Raw genomic sequence first — 17,476 nt, 5'->3', positions numbered from 1 at the left:
TACAATTTACATAGAAATAAAGGTCAAAAAATTATGGTCAGTGGTACAATTCTAAAACCAGGTCGCAATCCAAACAGCAAGATGGTCCAAACATAGCCCCTAAGAATTCAGAGACCATCCATGCCTATTATTTTTTTTTTAAGATTTTATTTGTTTATTTGACAGAGAGAGACAGAGAGATCACAAGTAGGCAGAGAGAGAGGGAGAAGCAGGCTCCCTGCCAAGGAAAGAGCCCAATATGGGGCTCGATCCCAGGACCCTGGAACCATGACCCGGGCCGAAGGCAGAGGCTTAGCCCACTGAGCCACCCAGGTGCCCCCATGCCTATCATTTATTCTCTCCTTCAACCCCTGTTTATTTTGGTCCCTAACTTCTAGGAATTTGTCAAAGCTCTTCCCAAATCTCTTTCTCAATAGAAGGAGAGTTAAGATATTGATGAAGGATAACAATTTGGACAACTGTGCCAAGAAGGGCAACACCTACTGAGAGAACTAACAAGCTATAAAAAAAATCTTAACATCATTTCATGGTGTCTTTTCTTGGACAATTTCTTCTCTTGGATCTACTTCCTCTCTTTATATTTCTTCTTCTAGCCAACTGAACTGAGTAAAAATAGATTTGGGGGTATCTTCTATTTTGAAGGGATATCCTCTGGAAAGGTCTAGAAGGCATTTGTTGAGTCAAGGGAAAATGAAGCAAGGAATAAGAGACTTTAGCCCACTCTGCTCTAGACTTTTAGGAGACAAGTTCTGTTTATTTTGATATTTTTTCCTTTCTGTGTTTTTCCTCCTAGGGAGGGGAGGCAAAACCATAAAGACCAAAACTAAGTTGGTTTCCAAGGAAAAGCAAAGGAGGCCACTCGCAAAGATTCTCTCTTTGAGCAAACTTCATTCAGGCTCCTCTGAATCCTCCTCTTGATGATGCCTCAGTCTTGGCTGATAAACACTGCAAACCCTCACAAAATCAGCACAATTGATTTTGTGAACCTTACCTCACCTCACCACAGTAAAACCTTTGAACAAACACTAGCACAGGCTCTATATGCAAGAGCATATCCTTATTGGATCAACCCCCCCTTAATTATGTTCCTGCTTAGGAAAGCTCAAGGCTGCCAAAAAACAGCCAGCACCTGTATATATGGCTCCTGTGTCCTAGTCTCTGCAGAAGGGCCTAACTCCAACAAGGGCTGGCTAACCATCTACCCAGTAATACACCTCTCCATTTCTACTGCTTGGACCATTATCAAAGCATCTTACTGTCTTCTCTGTCTACATCTCTTCAAAGAAAAGTCAGAGGAACAATCTGATCATACTACTCTGTCATCTCAGTGATATTTTAGCAGGAAAATGATGCAGTTGGAGTTGCTACAAAGTAATATATGTAGGAATTTGCACAAAATTAAACTTTTGTGCAATTAAGTCTGTATTTTACATATATGTGCCCCCAAACTAACTGCTTTAGTAAGTCCTTTCACAACTGCTCAGTTGAGAAATTGTTACTCACCATGTGGCAGAGAATAGACCTCTCTGTTCTTCATTTTCTCCTTCTATAAAATGGGGAAACACACCCAGTTGGAAGGTTTGTTGTGAGAACTACAGAACAAGATGTTAGCACCTAGTAGCTGTAGGATAAGGGTTATGATCAATTGCCAGCTAATTCTGATGGCCTCACTTTTCTCAGAAGAGACAATGTAAGGGAAAGGACTAGGAGAAGCAAAACAGCACAGGTGTGGAAATCACAACAACATGTATATGATAGAGGGTTTAAAAGTGTGTGAGAAATAATACTATATTTAGAGCTAAATAATATATTTATATGGCAATTCATACAGATAAATAAATATTTTAACAACATCAAGACACTGATATTATGAAGTAAGATTCATGACTTTTATCTCCTTAGCTTAGAACACAAGACAGTTTATAATCTGGTTTCCACCTTTATTTGTAAGGCTCCTTTTTTATTGCTCCCCACCTACAACACTCTCATGGGATGGCAAGTACTTTTTCCATCCTGGAAATTCCACCATTCCTTGGACACAGTTAGATCTCTTTCATGACTCTGCCCGCCATTCCTGCCTGGAATACTTACTTAATATCTATTTTTCCCAGAAACAAATTCCTTCTTATCCCATAGACGCAATGAAAAAAATCGTATTTTCTGTGAAAGACTCTTTACGTACATTGCCATCTCCACATGCCCTGACCCAAGAAAGAGTGAGCAATTTTTTCCTTAAAGTCTGATTTTTTTATTTACTTTTATATCTAATCACAGTTCAACCTCTCCCAAAGCCTATCCCCCATCCTTCCCCATTCCCCACTCCTCCCCCATTCCAGACTCCAAAGGATATTCCTCCTTGTGTGTCTAAGACTTAGCACACTGACTTAGCACAGACCAGACTTCTTAACAAATGCTCATGGAATGAGTGAAAGGTGATTTTTTTGTTGTTGGCAGTGCTTTGTTTGGTTTGAGTACAACCATTTAAAATTCCCTGCTCATAAACCCAGAGGTAAATATTTCACAGCAGCATGAGTAACCGCAGACTAAAACAAACAATTCAATATTTATTTCAAAGAGGTTGTAGATGCCGATCTCTGAGTTGCAGCATTGACATGATCTTTGGCTCTAAGACATTCAAGCCAGAAGTTTCTGTCATAAAACAATTGCTTCCACTGAGCTTCAGGATGTAGGAAGCTGGCCCCTACATGCAATTCAACACCAAAGGTGCTCCAGAAACAGAAAGGCAGACGAACACCTCCTGAGATCAAATTGTGGATCCTCAGGTAAAAAACTTCCAGAAGTTAAATCAGAGTGGTGACTGGTGACACCATGGCTGGATCCTGGTATTTCAGTGGTGTTGTTTACATTGCTGGTATCAGATCGGAGACCCCAGTGAAAACTGTGGTTCCACTTCCTCCAAAAGATGTGTGGAACACACATATACACAAACCTGCCTCAGTTTCGGGGCATTCATGCAGCCCTCTGAAGGCTTTCAACCAAACCTCCAAGGGCAGTGTGATTCTCAAACGTGAGTGGGCATCAGAATCACCTAAATAGGGCTCGTTAAAAAACAAACTACCAGCCCAATCTCCAGACTTGCTGACCTGGTAGGTCTGGGGTGGGGTAGACTGTTTTCATTTCCAGCAATATCCCAGGTGACGCTGATGCTGGCTGATCGTACTTCTAGAACTACTGCCTTAAGCTACCTGGAATTGAGTTCCCAGACAGTAATGTTAGAAAACTCTTTTTTAGGAATACCACACTCATTTTGTTGTCACACAGTTGGAACTGTCAGTTGTTTAGGAAGGAAGTGACAACAACAAACCAAATCATTTCAAACTTCATAAAGAAGATTTTACATGTTACCAGCCTCAAGATGCTGTACGGGAAGATATCAAAGTGCCTCTATTGTTAACTTAATCTTTCCAAAAAAGGCCAAGTTCGCAATGACAGGGAGGACTTAAAGGTAACCATAACTGCACTGCAAATCACTTTTTAGAGAAACATATTAGCCTTTTTCCCAACCACTACTCCTCCTGTACCAACCCAGGCTCGGATCCACCCTCCCCGTCCAGGCCATCCCTCAGAGCTCCCCTCCCCGCTCATTTCCTTCACAGAACTCCCACTGCGCATACGCATGCAATGCAAAATTGTCCTCCAGGGCCTCTGGAACCCTGCATCATTCCTCTTTACAACCCCAGAGTCTAAGTAAGCACCCAGCATCAAAGTACAGCTTTTGAGTTGCTGTGGCCTGAGACATCACATTACCAAGCCTTTATTTACAACACTGCAAAGCAGAGCAATCTTCCACATTAGTACTAAAAAAGCTAGAGGTTAGGCAAGCAATATGAAAAGGAGACAAAAATATCCATTCCAAAGAGAAATATGTTTATCCAAAGTATAAAGACTGGGACCATCAGCTTAAGGACAAACCAGCAATACTCCAATAAGCCTCAAGGAGATCACTCGATTAGAGGACAGTAGAGTTGAATGATTTGCATTTTTAAAGACCACAGTAGAAAAGCAAGTCATAGACAAAAAGTCACATTCTTTGCAACAAAATTCAATAATAGTCTAAAAATTAGAGGTACTTAAAGGACAAGCAGTGTGCTCAATAACCTTTTGTTGGAGTACTTGAAAAATGCCCTCTTTTGAGCAGCTCATTATTCAACAATATTGAATAAATGAGATTTTCTAGAAATTCCTAGAGTAGGCTATTTTCATCCTTGAGTTTTCAGGTAATGTATTCTACAGGGTGCCAAAAACACAAGGTTTTTAGGTTAAAAAAAAAAAAAAGGTTTTAAGGCCAAATAAATTCAGGACACTAATAATGTATAGCAAAGGCTCTGACAAGTCCTGCAGTTAATAAAACCAGGTAAATTATATTTCATTTAGAATTTCCAAAATATATTTACTAATAGAATGCTTCTTTGGAAAATATCCCAACATGTCTAGATCTAGACTTTGCTAAATGTTCTACTTGAAGTCCTGCCCCAGTTGGGTTTTAACCACTGACACCAACTGTGTGGGGGAAGAAAAGCTTCATTTAGTCCAAGTGACTTCATTATTTTTCTCTCTATGCCAGATAAAACCAAGACCCACATAAAAAAATATAGGGCCTACAAAGCACAATCATGCTTTCTTAATTCAATGCAGTGGGAGACAGTATATAGCAAACAGCACAGGCCTCAGCTGCTGAAAAGAGTTTGAGTCAGCTTTTTCATGTATGCTGCTACAGCTCTGAGTATGCCACCCATTTTCACTGAGGAGATTCTGATTCTTGACTACAACTGGACATTGTTTAGCAGTTCCCAGAGCCCTGGGGCCACCTCTCAGCAGAGGAGCCTGTTGATGTGCTCAGGTTGACTTCTCAGATGGCCACTCCCCAGATCCTTGTCTTTTGTTGAGATATGTGATAATCCCTAGACTACACTGGTGGGAAGTTAAATCTTAGTTTCTTCTGTACACACATGTAAAACAAACTAGATGTAAACATCAGGGACTTGATGTTTCTCTGAGCATACAATGAAGGAGAAAATGACATGATTATCTGAATAGTCATCACTTAATGTAATCCTGTAATAAGCTATCTTCAATTAATATGCAACTAACTGAGGCGAATAGGAGAGTAGAAAGAACACGGGCCATTTCACAGGTGGCCATGCTTACTTCTCCTCATTTGCTACCTACTTGAAAAAGGGTTTTGAAGGTCAAGCGGCACACAGTTGGCATTTGATAAATAAAAATATTTGATAAAAAAATAAAAATATGGCTCTTACATGACTGTTCCCACAGCAAGACTTTAGCAGGCCACAAAGCAGTATTTTGTTGCTTAACAGAAATATTAATACATGTACACGATTTTTAGAAAAGATGTTCATGCTTTCTGGAAAAAAAACTCTACCAATAAACAGCTGTGTGACCATGAATAATTTGTTGAACATCTCTGTGTGCCTCAGTGTGTCTAATAAGCAGAGATTATAGTTACCTGACAGGAATTGTTTTGAGGATGAAGGGAGTTCGGAAACATAAAACTCTTAGAATATTGCCTAGAACATGAAGTAATCAAGTTAGCTACTAATAATACACCCAACCTCCCCAACCCCTCAAGTGTAATTATCCCCGCGTGGTTGGAAGGACGGTTCCTCGACTCTCTCTGATCCCTCTCTTCCCTAATTACCCATTTTATAGTGTTGACCACATAATTTTGCAGTTAATTATAACCTGTTTCAGAATGGTATTGGTTGCTTCATGTATGTTGATTTTTATCTTCAACTTGTTTTCAAGTCCCTGTGAGATGTAGCAAGAAGAGTCCCTATAACCAGGAGGAGTCTCTGCGTCCTCCACACCTCCCATCTTTGTGCTAAGACGGTGGCAGGCTAATTTGGATGGATTGAAAACTTGTAACAACATTATATAGAGGGTTTTTGTGCTTGATTGGTTAAACAGCTTTCTAATTTTCTTCCTCTTCCTTTTCGCCTGTATAATCCTCCTGTGGACAAGCACTGAGGTCCTCCTGCTCCCCAGTCCACTAAGCAGCTGCTCAAAGCAGGAGCTTGTAATGGTTTGATCTTCTTGCCAGCTGAAGGTGCCATTAGGAAGATGTTTGAACACTGTTACTGAAAAGATTCTACACAGGGCCAGAATAGACCCCATAGTTAGTTAGAGACGCTGTGAGAGTAATTCCCTGAACTGTCTGGTTTTAGCTCCAAACTAAAGTGGAGAAGAGTATGGAGGTCTGTTGTGTCAGTGTGGACAGGGGGAGGGTGACCAATGAGCCTTGGGTTCATACCTGAGTCTGGTGAAATGAATTCTATTCTGACATCATATTGAGAAGTATTTATCATCCAAACTGAGGAGATGATTTTCGCCTTCCCTGAGAAGTCCCCAGAATATATTCAATTTACCTTATGTGCTGATCAGCTCCAGTCTTACATGTGGCTGGACTTGAAAGCGGGGCAGGAAGCTTCCTGAGGGTCTGATGGGACTGACTTCTCACCTGATCTAACACTTCCAACTGTGTGTTACTGTCCACTGTAAAATAAGGCCATTTTCAGGGACCCAGAAGATCCCATCTGTGAGAGGCTGGCAAATGGTCTTCACCTGCCCATTCTGTGTCCTGCCCCTACCGATCCTCTTTCATATCCATTCCACACCCAGGTGCTGTCTGTGACTGGTCGGTCCACCCAAACCCTATTAGTGACATGTGTCATTGTGTGCCATGCTGCTGAGGTCCTCGGAGTCCCCAAACCACATTCCTATATACTTCACCCTGTTTCTAGCTAGAAGCATAAAGCAATTTAAACAGCACCATGGCCAGGTGGCATCTGCCTTTGGGAAGACTCTTCAATAATAGAGTCTATTTCTTGGCTGAAAACCAAACCTACAGTTTCTGAAGTTCTTCAGGAACAAATAACAATTTTTGCAGTCAGTGAGACCTCATTGACTAATGCTGTCTAACTGAAAATACTTTCTGTACAGGGTTGAGTGGATGGGCTCTTTACTGCTTGCAAAGAGAGAAAATCCACTGAGTGACCCACGACTTAAACACCAAGACACAAGACAGTGAGTCCACTGGATAAAATAAATTGCCAGCGCTCTCGATTCAGATGGAATGTAACAACTGTCGACCTGGGTCTCACTCATTCTCTGTTTGCCGTGTCTCCTTGACTGCCAGCTGCCCTGCTTAAAACACCTCCGTCAACCAGGGGCTCCTAGCTGGCCTTCTCCTCTCCAGAAAGCCCTGCAGTACTAACATATTAAAAGCAGCAGCTTGGGGATCAAACAGACCTGCATTACGCTCCCTGCATGCCGTTTCTCAGCTGCGGCATCTGGGACAAGCTGTCTTCATCCTGGGACCTTATTTTCCTCGTTTTCACCACAGTCACAGGGAGAGGCCTTCCCTCCCGGGGCAGTTGGGAGAACTGATCTGGGTGACGTTTGAAACTCCCCGGCCCGGGGTGTGGCACAAGGTGTGGGAGTTGGGTTCACGATAACGGCTAACAGCTACTGAGCACTTAGAACACAAGTGCCGAACGCTTTTTCCCCCATGTTGGCTTATTTAATCCTTGCAATTACTCCACAGCAATTTATAAGGATGGCACTTCTGTAAATTGCTTAGAGCAGTGTCTGGCACCAAGTAAGCTCTCAATAAATGTTAGCTCTTATTAGTATTACTGTGGCTGTCTTCATTTGACAGGTGAGGGATTCGAGGGGAAGTGAGGTTAAATGTTGATTATTATTTATCTACTACTTGCCAGGATATTTGCAAATGAGAACACTTACATTACAAAAAATTCCACCAGCAGGTATTATTTTAATCATTGTATGCTAAGGGAACGAAGGCTTAGAGTGGTTAAATATCTGGCCAAAGGCCCCTCAAGGTAGAAAGTGGCCAACTTGGGATCCAATTCCGGGCCTACATATACTTCAAATCTGCCTTCCTCCCCCCACAGTATCACACTGTTACCTGCTAATCCTTCGTAATTCTTACCCCTCTGGGAGCATCTCTAGGTCCTAGCCCTTTTTATTGCCACTCCTACGAGAACCAAGCACTGAGCAGGGATAGCAGAACCCACACTATTCTTAGGCCATTTCAATCCATCCTGATCGATCAACCAGTTAAAAGTGAAATCTTCCCAGGAGATTCCAACCGAACCTTTTTTGGCTGTTTGATGTGGCTTTGCAAGTTGAGGACAGTTGCAGCAGCTGTTGGGAGAAGTAAGTCCGTGTTGGATTGTTTCCGGTGGGGTCTGGGGACCCGCCTCGCAGAACCAGGTCCTGCGGAGGCAGCAGCAATGGAGGCCCAGGGGCCACGTTATATAAGAACAGCTGTACGGGGGCGCCTGGGTGGCTCAGTGGATTAAGCCTCTGCCTTCGGCTCAGGTCATGATCTCAGTGTCCTGGGATCGAGCCCCGCATCGGGCTCTTTGCTCAGCGGGAGCCTGTTTCCTCCTCTCTCTCTGCCTGACTCTCCGCCTACTTGTGAGCTTTCTCTCTGTCAAATAAATTAATAAAATCTTTAAAAAAAAAAAAAAAAAAAAAAAAAAAAAAAAAAAAGAACAGCTGTACGTGAGCCTTCAAGGGGCCTGCCTCGACAAAGTGAGTTTTACTGGGATTTGAAAATTTGTGCAATAACAACAAGTGTATGACCAATACAATTTTATTCAGTGCAAATCTAAAAAGGAAATCCAAACACCTCGACTGGATGGCAGGCTATAAAGGACGAATGAAGAAGACAAGCCTGATTTAGCAAGTTCCTAAGAGAGATGTGAATACTTAGCTACAGGGACACATAAAAGGGAGGGTTTTATTATTATTATTATATTTATTGGAAAAATCTATGACAGTGGTTTTCTATGATAATTCAATATTCTTTCTAATCATTTGGAGACTTTTTTTTTTTTTTTTTTAAAACAATGACCCCTAAGTCCCACAAGAGGTCCAATGAGTCCAAATCTCCAGGGTGGGCTGGCCCATCCTAAGTATTTTCCAAAAGCTACTTAGGTGAATCTCCTGTGAATCAGGTTTCACAATCAATGATTTAGGGGCACCTGGGTGGCTCAGTCAGTTAAGTGTCTGCCTTTGACTCAGGTTGTGATCCCAGGTTCAGGTTCCCTGCTCTGTGCTAAGTCTGTTTCTCCCCCTCCTTCTGCCTCTCTAGCTCACTTGCATTCTTGGTCTCGCCCTCAAATAAATAAAATCTTAAAAAAAAAAAAAAGAAAAGAAAAAGAAAAAGAATCACTGGTTTAGGAAGCAGGACTTTATCAGGATTTTGACATGTGGACATGGGGACAGAGGGATGGTCAGGGGAAAGCATACAATTAAAGAAGTAGAGGAAAAAGAGTCCAGGGTTTGAGAAGAGTGGACGCATGATTCGGGCAGGATTGTGGATCCAAGCACGGTACAAGACAGAGCAGAGCAAAATAAATTCTCATTTGCAGGAGCAAGATCATGGAGACAGAGGGAGGTCAAGGGAGTCTGAATCTCCTTTTCAAAGTATGTAAAATCCTGCTCTTGACATATGCCATTGCTAATTATACATTAGTTCTCATTTCTAGATGATCCAGATAACTATGTCTAGACAAAAAAGGCGACTGCTCAAAACTTCTATGTTACAACTGAGAATCACTGACTCAAACTATGGCATCAAAGCCCAGAATTCCCTGCACCCCATGGTAACAACTGTAGGTAATCACCGTCATCCCGTCTGCAAATACCAGCTGGCAGATTTCTGTGTGCACATCTCCTCTGGAATTATAAAAAACATACAAGCATATGAGAAAGAAACAGATAGACAGACACTCAGCCTGTTAAACTTCTAAGTGATGCCGATTCTGTCTCTACCGCATACCAATCCTAATATGATCTTCTCTACCTAATACTAGTGCTTTTCAATAATATGATCTTTTTTAGGAGTAGGAGGCTAATCTTAAACATTTTTCTCATGAAATAGTAAAACTTGCGTGTGTGCGATTTTTTTAAGGACATCAGCAACATTCGATGCTTACAGTAATTGATGACGTCAATGGAGCAGGTGTTATTATTCCCATCTAACAGAAACTGGCATAGAGTGACATCAATTGTCCTCAGCTGCCACATTTTGGATTCTGATATATGCCATTCCCACTATTATTCTAGGAAAAAGCATAGCTGAGTATATGTTGCTAAAATAACTTTTAAAAGGTTTTAAAGATTCTCTTAGATGCTATTTCTTCATATGTAAGCATCAGTAGGTGATGTTATTTAGGGCTCATTCTGATATGATGGTTTTCAGTGCCACGAAGGTGCATTTTTATGATTCAGAATATTTGAGGTCACAAATCCCTCAAGCACAAAGATCTTCTCTAGTTCATACACATATTCTCAGAAAACCACACAAGGCTGGTGTGATGACTGTACTCAATATTTTTTTTCCCCTGAGATAAAGACTCATGTGATTTTGTGATATTTAACACCTTATGTTATAATCATCAGGCACACAACTAGTCACATAAAACCAAAAAGAAGATAAATCTGACCTGATACAGTTTTGATTATCTAGTTCTTCAGACATTGACATATATGCATTAAATGCCTCACTTGTGCCCACATTGCTTGAGGGGCTGGAGGTACCATGGCAAAATATAAACGAGGTCTCGGTCCTCAACCTGCACCTTTGACAATTACACACATGGATACAACCAGTCAATTAAGAATTTTAAAATGCCTCAAAAGTTATAAAAGAGAGTGATATAATGAAGTCACCAGGAAAGGATTACTTCAGATAAAATGGTCAGAGAGTGGCATTTGAGCTGAGAATGATATATTGTAACAAGACAGGTCTTGAGTATCCTAGACAGAGCAGCAAAGGCAAAAGCTCCAAAATGTTCATTGTCATATTCAAGGCGTGAAAAAATTAAAAAGGTTAACATCTATAGGAGTGAAGTCTAAGAAGTAGGTAGATGCAGTATCACTGGAAAGCCTTGAAGGTCACATGAAGTTAGGATTTCGTTTTATATTCAACAGGAAGGCATTAGAAAGTTGTAGTAAGAAAATGACACGATTAACATATGTATCCGTTGCACCATGAAATACTCTGAACTAAGAGTGTTCTTGACTACCAAGGAAAAACAGAAGAATGACCAAATTTCTATTCTTATTAAGACCCATTCACAAAGATATTTCTAAAACTGTGGAAATGAAGGGGCATTCAGATTAACAATTACCCTAACCAAAAATGCCACTGATAAAAACAACTCTGTTGCCTTGCCAAGGAACCTACTTTACTGTAGTTTTCCTGTGCAGACCAGGGATCAGTTCATAGAAGAAGAAAGTGCTTCCTCAGGGAGGGCAGACCACCCCAGCATGGCAGAGAAAAATCTACGGGTGAGAGGACCATGACATTTGTCATCCCAATGGGGACATTTATGAGAGTGACAGGGTGCTTTGGACAATTACATCAGAACACCAGGCCTAGGGGCGCCTGGGTGGCTCAGTGGGTTAAGCCGCTGCCTTCGGCTCAGGTCATGATCTTAGGGTCCTGGGATCGAGTCCCACATCGGGCTCTCTGCTCAGCAGGGAGCCTGCTTCCCTCTCTCTCTCTCTCTCTCTCTCTGCCAGCATCTCTACCTACCTGTGATCTCTCTCTGTCAAATAAATAAATAAAATCTTTAAAAAAAAAAAAAGAACACCAGGCCTAAACTGGAACCACACCTGGTATCTGGGATGTAGAGTCACCCTTGACTGAAGGCTGAGTCTCAACTTGTATCAAACCAACTAGGTGGGTGGGAACAAGGTATCACCATTTCTAAGACTAAACTTCTTTATCAGGCACATGAAGTGGTTGCATTTTTCTCATTGGCTGAACACCAACTACCAAAGCGTCTTACTGGAGAGACAGAAGAATAAAGTCCATTTCACACTCACCGTCTATTAGGAGAGCAAATAAACTGTACAGTGGTAGAAGTTTCTATGGTATAAACCAGAGAAACATACATCATGAGAAAAGTGAAGTTAGCAGAGGGCAGGAGTGATAACTCCAATGAAAACACCCAAAAATGCCTCATGGGAGCCCGATGGAACAGGAGCCAAAATTGGGAAAAAGAACAGAAATTTCCATGTGAATCAAGGCGATCAAGGAAAAGATAGGGTCATCTTTGCAGAGTTCTCTGTTCCATTCCAGCCAGAGAGGACAGCACCAGCAAAGGCATTTTAGTGTGCCAAGACCATGGCAGATCCAGGGAGTTATGAACTGTTTTAACTAGGTAATCTTTAAGGTCCTTTATGCAATAAAAGGCTAAGAGTCACCCATTTAATGAGGTCAAATACAGTGTTTAAAAAGGAGATTTTTATTTTTAGTGCCAAAATGTATAATAGCACATAAGGCCAATATTCTATCTCCATTGCTCAGTCACAACTGCCACTCTATCTATTCCTAATCACATAACTTCTATTTACACTGAGTTGCACACATGCAGAACTTCTTGGCCAGATGTCAAGGAAGTACCTGAAGACCCAGGATAACTATAAACCTGTCCCTAAGGACACAAATTGTTATTCAAAGAGTAAAAAAGGAGAAACTGGGTGGCTCAGTCAGTTAAGCAGCTGACTCTTGATTTCAGTTCAGGTTATGATCTCAGGGTCATGAGATCCAGCCCCAAGTTGGGCTCTAAACTCAGTCTGCTTGACATTTTCTCCCTCTGCCCTGCCCTATCCCATTCCACCCCGCCATGGCCCCAGCTCTCTCTCTCATGGCCCCGCACTCTCTCTCTCTCTAAAATAAATTAAACATTGGGAAGGGTATGCGTTATGGTGAGCACTGTGTATTGTGTAAGACTGATGAATCACAGACCTGTACCCCTGAAACAAATAATATGTTAATAATAATAATAATAAATAAATTAAAATAAAATAAAATAGACAAAAAAGAATAAAAAAAACAACACGGATAGAGCCTGGGGCAGAGTGCTGAATATGCAGGAACACTGAAGATAATGGTAACTTACATTTACTGAACATTTAACAGGTGTCAATTCAGTTAATTCTCACAGTGCTCATAGGACCTAGATAGCCACATTTCCATTTCACAGATGAGATAACTGAGGTATGAACTAGATAAGATCTTGCCACAGGGAACCTATTTGGAAATGAAAGAGCTGAAATTTGACAGCAAGGAGTTTAGCTCCAGGATCCATGCTTTAACCAACAATACTGCCTACCTCTCAACAGGAGCGTCAAACTGTGGTAGAGAGCTCATGCTGTGTGCCCAGTGTTCCCTGATTCGTCTTTACTTTAAAATAACCTCAGGAAAGAAGTTGGAAAAACACTAGGTGGCTCTCAATAGAAACTTTCTAAATAAATAAATTATATATCTATAATATATATAATAGATAATATATTATCTATTATATATAGATATTATATAATATCCATTATATGTAGTATAGTATATAGTATAGTATATATATAATATAGTTATTATATTATATCTATTATCTATTATACATATATACTATTAATATAATATAATATATTATATATATATATATATATATACACACATATATATATATTTGCAATGAGCAGAGACAATGAATTTTCAAAATCACATTCCCATTTTCTAATTCAGCAGTCTGACCCCAAGGTCAGAAGCCTTGTCCTGTAGGTCTATCCAAATCTGCATGAAAAATTTAGTTGAGTTCAAAGGACATGATGTAAGTGGATTGGCCAAGGTTCTCATGGAAACAATGACAGTTTTGATCAGTTGTTTGGATATCATGAAAGTTGTAGGGTCTTGAAGGTAAAAGAACTCCATGTGCTAGTTTCCTCTGTTCATCATTTAACAGAACCTCAAGCAGAACAGCGATTAAAGGAGATTTTGTAAGGATGATGGTGGTAATAACAGTAATAAGGTTAATGCAGCTGTATTATGCTTGCACAACAATGTAAAGCTTACAGTCTTTAAATGTGTGGCATCCCATTTAATCCTAGTAACACATATACCCATTTAATCCTAGCAACACATATAGTCCAATTTTACCCTTTCACTGACAAAGACTCAGAGAGATGCAGTGCCTTTTTCAGTACAAGAGCTGGGATTTAACCTCAACTTTCTCAGTCGACCAGTATCTCTTCTTCTCCTCCCACTTCTGTTTCTCAAACTGTTAAAAATTTCAGCCAGCCACCATGATTTTACTTCAAAAGAACCAAAAGCCACAGCACACAGACCCAGGCTTTAATACTCTAACTGCCCCAGTTTCCATATAGAAACCCTAAAACCCCACACTGCATAATCCCTGGCCTAATCCCTGAATTGTTGAGGGAGGAAATTTGAAAACTGATGAGTTTAGCCAGTGAGGGGTCATATCTTAACACTGGAAGCTGAAGAGAGTACCAAAGCAGACTGCCCCTCCTGCAAAGGGCCAGAAGGATGGAGGGCATGGCTAAAAGCTGCTTACCAACACAGGACTCCCCGGACAGTGAATAGGTCCCATCGTCATGGAAACCGCTTCTGCACTCACAGTGGTACCACCCTGGCAGGTTAACGCAGCGGGAATGGTTGTGGCACTCAATGATTCCCTCTGTGCATTCATCAATATCTGCCTCAGAGAAAAACACAAGCCCACCAGGACATTAATTTCTTTTGACACTAACCTTTCAGTAAACACCTAAAACATGCTCATGTCAATAGATCAGTTAAAAGTGGTTAGGTACCTAAAATGAAAGTTACAGGAAGAACCAAATCCCATTTTTTTCCAGAATCCAAACAAATGGAAAGCCAGGGATGGGTTCTCATATACTGAATAATAAATGAGAGCTGACGGTCATGAAGGCATCCTACCTACAAATGTTGTTGGCTTCTGCATAACCAAAAAGTAAACTGAGGATGTTTGGCACACTTTTGGTATTGAGTATATATGGCTTTTCTCAGATTCCCTGTGTCTAAAACAGTAATTCCAGATATTATTTGCTGTTCTCTGAAAAGTCTATGAACAAATAAGCTTAGAGAACTCTGGGTTTAATAGTGTTGAACTGATTTTTTTATATTGTCCTATCAAAGAGACTTATCCTATTCATAACTCCTGCAAAACTTAGGGAGGAGAAAAATAATATGCACTGTTTCCCAAATTTATTTGGCTAAGGGATGGATTAGTCCTGTGAGACTATTTTGGGGAGCATATGTGGGGAATTACTGTTCTAATTCTTTCAAAGCTTAAGGACTTGGTTTATGATAGTCAATCAGAGATCCTCATTCTTCAGTCCTTCCTTTTTATTATTATTATGTTGTTGTTGTTAGCCAGCTTATAGTACCTCTTAGTTTCTGCTGCAGTGTTCAGTGATTCATTAGTTGCATATAACACCCAGTGCTCATCACCACACGTGCCCTCCTTAATCCCCTCTTCAGTCGTTCCTGATGAAAGGACATATACTGGGCTTTGTTTGCTCTAGGATCTGACTTATAAGCAAATGCCTAGATCATGTACAGATTCTCTAGCCCAAAGGCTTGCCTCTGAGCTGGAGTTGACACCACTGCAGAAAGACAAGCTGTCAATTGTTATGCCAGGGTCAGCTCATTCTTATAGAATCTCTCCATGTAATTTTTTCTTGGAATACAGCCATTGTTGGCTAGAAATCTTTTACTAGGTCTCCTGGAAATAGCTGAACTATGCCAGTCTTCTACAAATAGAAATCTAATTAATATTGGGATATAACACATAATGAATAAAACACATTTTGGAGTCTTTTTCAGCAGTGCCCTGCTGTGGGCATTGGCTCAGGGGCAATCAGCTACCAGTTGTTCTATTACCTTGACATGTCCTAAGGTGTGCAACAGGGCTGTGAATGTAGTCTGCAACCTGTCAGTCTCGTCTTGTGGCATTCCAGCCAAGTAAGGAGAGAAAAAGTGTAGCTCTTTATACTGGGCAAATCCAGCCTTTTTTTTTTTTTCTTTCCTTTTTCTTGTTCCTGCTTCTTTCTTTTTCTTTTCTGCCAACTGCCATCTTCTTCCTTTATTTATAATTTTTTTCTTATGTTCAATTAGACAACATATTACATCATTAGTTTTCCATGTAGTGTTCAACAATTCACTCGTTGCATATAATATGCAGGGTGCATCATATCACGTGCCCTCCTTAATACCCATCACATGGTGACCCTTCGCTCTAACCCCCCTCCCTTCTTAACACTCAGTTTTTTTCCCAGAGTCCAGACTCTCTCATGGTTTGTCTCCCTCCCTGATTTCTTCCCATTCAGATTTCCCTTCCTTCCTCTATGGTCTTATGTTCCACATAAGAGTGAAACCATATGATAATTGTCCTCCTCTGCTTGACTAAATGCACTTAGCATAATCCCTTCCAGTTCCACCTATGTTGATGCAAATGGTAGGTATTCATCCTTTCTGATGGCTGAATAATATTCCATTGTATATATGGATCACATCTTCTTTAACCATTCATCTGTTGAAAGGCATCTTGGTTCCTTCCACAGGTTGGCTGTGTTGGACATTGCTGCTATGAACATTGGGGTATAAGTGCCCCTTCTTTTCACTACATCTGTATCTTGGGGGTAAATACCTAGTGTTACAATTGCTGGGTCATAGGGTAGCTCAATTTTTTTTTTTTTTTGCAAGATTTTATGTATTTATTTGACAGAGAGAAATCACAAGTAGATGGAGAGGCAGGCAGAGAGAGAGAGAGAAACAGGCTCCCCGCTGAGCAGAGAACCCGATGCGAGACTCGATCCCAGGACCCTGAGATCATGACCTGAGCCGAAGGCAGCAGCTTAACCCACTGAGCCACCCAGGTGCCCCGGGTAGCTCTATTTTTAATGTCTCAAGGAACCTCCATACTGTTTTCCAAAGTGACTGTACCAGGCTGCATTCCCACCAACAGTGTAAGAGGGGCCCACTTTCTCCACATCCTCACCAACATTTGTTCTTCCCTGTCTTGTTAATTTTAGACCTTCTAACTGATGTAAAGTGGTATGTCATTGCGGTTTTGTCCTTTATGACTTATTATCATTCAGCCCATATAATTCTTTGACAGAGAGCATCCCTTACTTTTTCTTATTAATTTTTTATTTTTTTAAGGTTTTAATTTTAATTCCAGTGCAGTTAACATACAACATTATATTAATTTCATGTGTACAATAGAGTGATTCAACAATTCTATACATGACTCCATGCTCATCAGGATAAGTACACTATTTAATCCCTATCACCTGTTTAACCCATCCCCCCCACAACCCCACTAATAACCATCAGTTTATTTTCTATAGTTAAGAATCTGTTTCTTGGTTTATCTATTTTTTTGCTTGCTCATCTGTTATGCTTCTTAAATTCTACACGAGCGAGATCATATGGTATTTGTCTTTCTCTGACTGACTTATTTTGCTTAGCATTATATTCTCTAGCTCCATCCGTGTCATTGCATATAGCAAGATTTAATTCTTTTATGGCTGAATAATATTTCATTATATATATACACCACATCTTCTT

At 40.6% G+C, this 17,476-nt stretch overlaps 1 protein-coding gene across 2 annotated transcripts in view; it reads right to left on the bottom strand.

Moving 5' to 3' along the window:
- Positions 1–17,476, bottom strand: part of NELL1 (neural EGFL like 1) — an 847,777-nt gene that overhangs the window by 35,783 nt on the left and 794,518 nt on the right. Inside the window, exon 16 of one of the 2 annotated variants that reach the window (XM_059138327.1) lies at positions 14,439–14,579. The exons of the other annotated variant lie outside the window; for it this stretch is intronic. Coding sequence (XP_058994310.1) covers positions 14,439–14,579 — 141 coding nt within the window. The remainder of the gene's footprint in view (positions 1–14,438; positions 14,580–17,476) is intronic. 2 annotated transcript variants of the gene reach the window in all.

Source organism: Mustela lutreola, chromosome 1 (assembly GCF_030435805.1).
Source record: "Mustela lutreola isolate mMusLut2 chromosome 1, mMusLut2.pri, whole genome shotgun sequence".
In the NCBI taxonomy this organism is placed as follows: Eukaryota; Metazoa; Chordata; class Mammalia; order Carnivora; family Mustelidae; genus Mustela; species Mustela lutreola.
The sequence above is the reverse complement of the archived record's forward strand: the minus strand, read 5'-3'. Positions and strand labels throughout refer to the sequence as shown.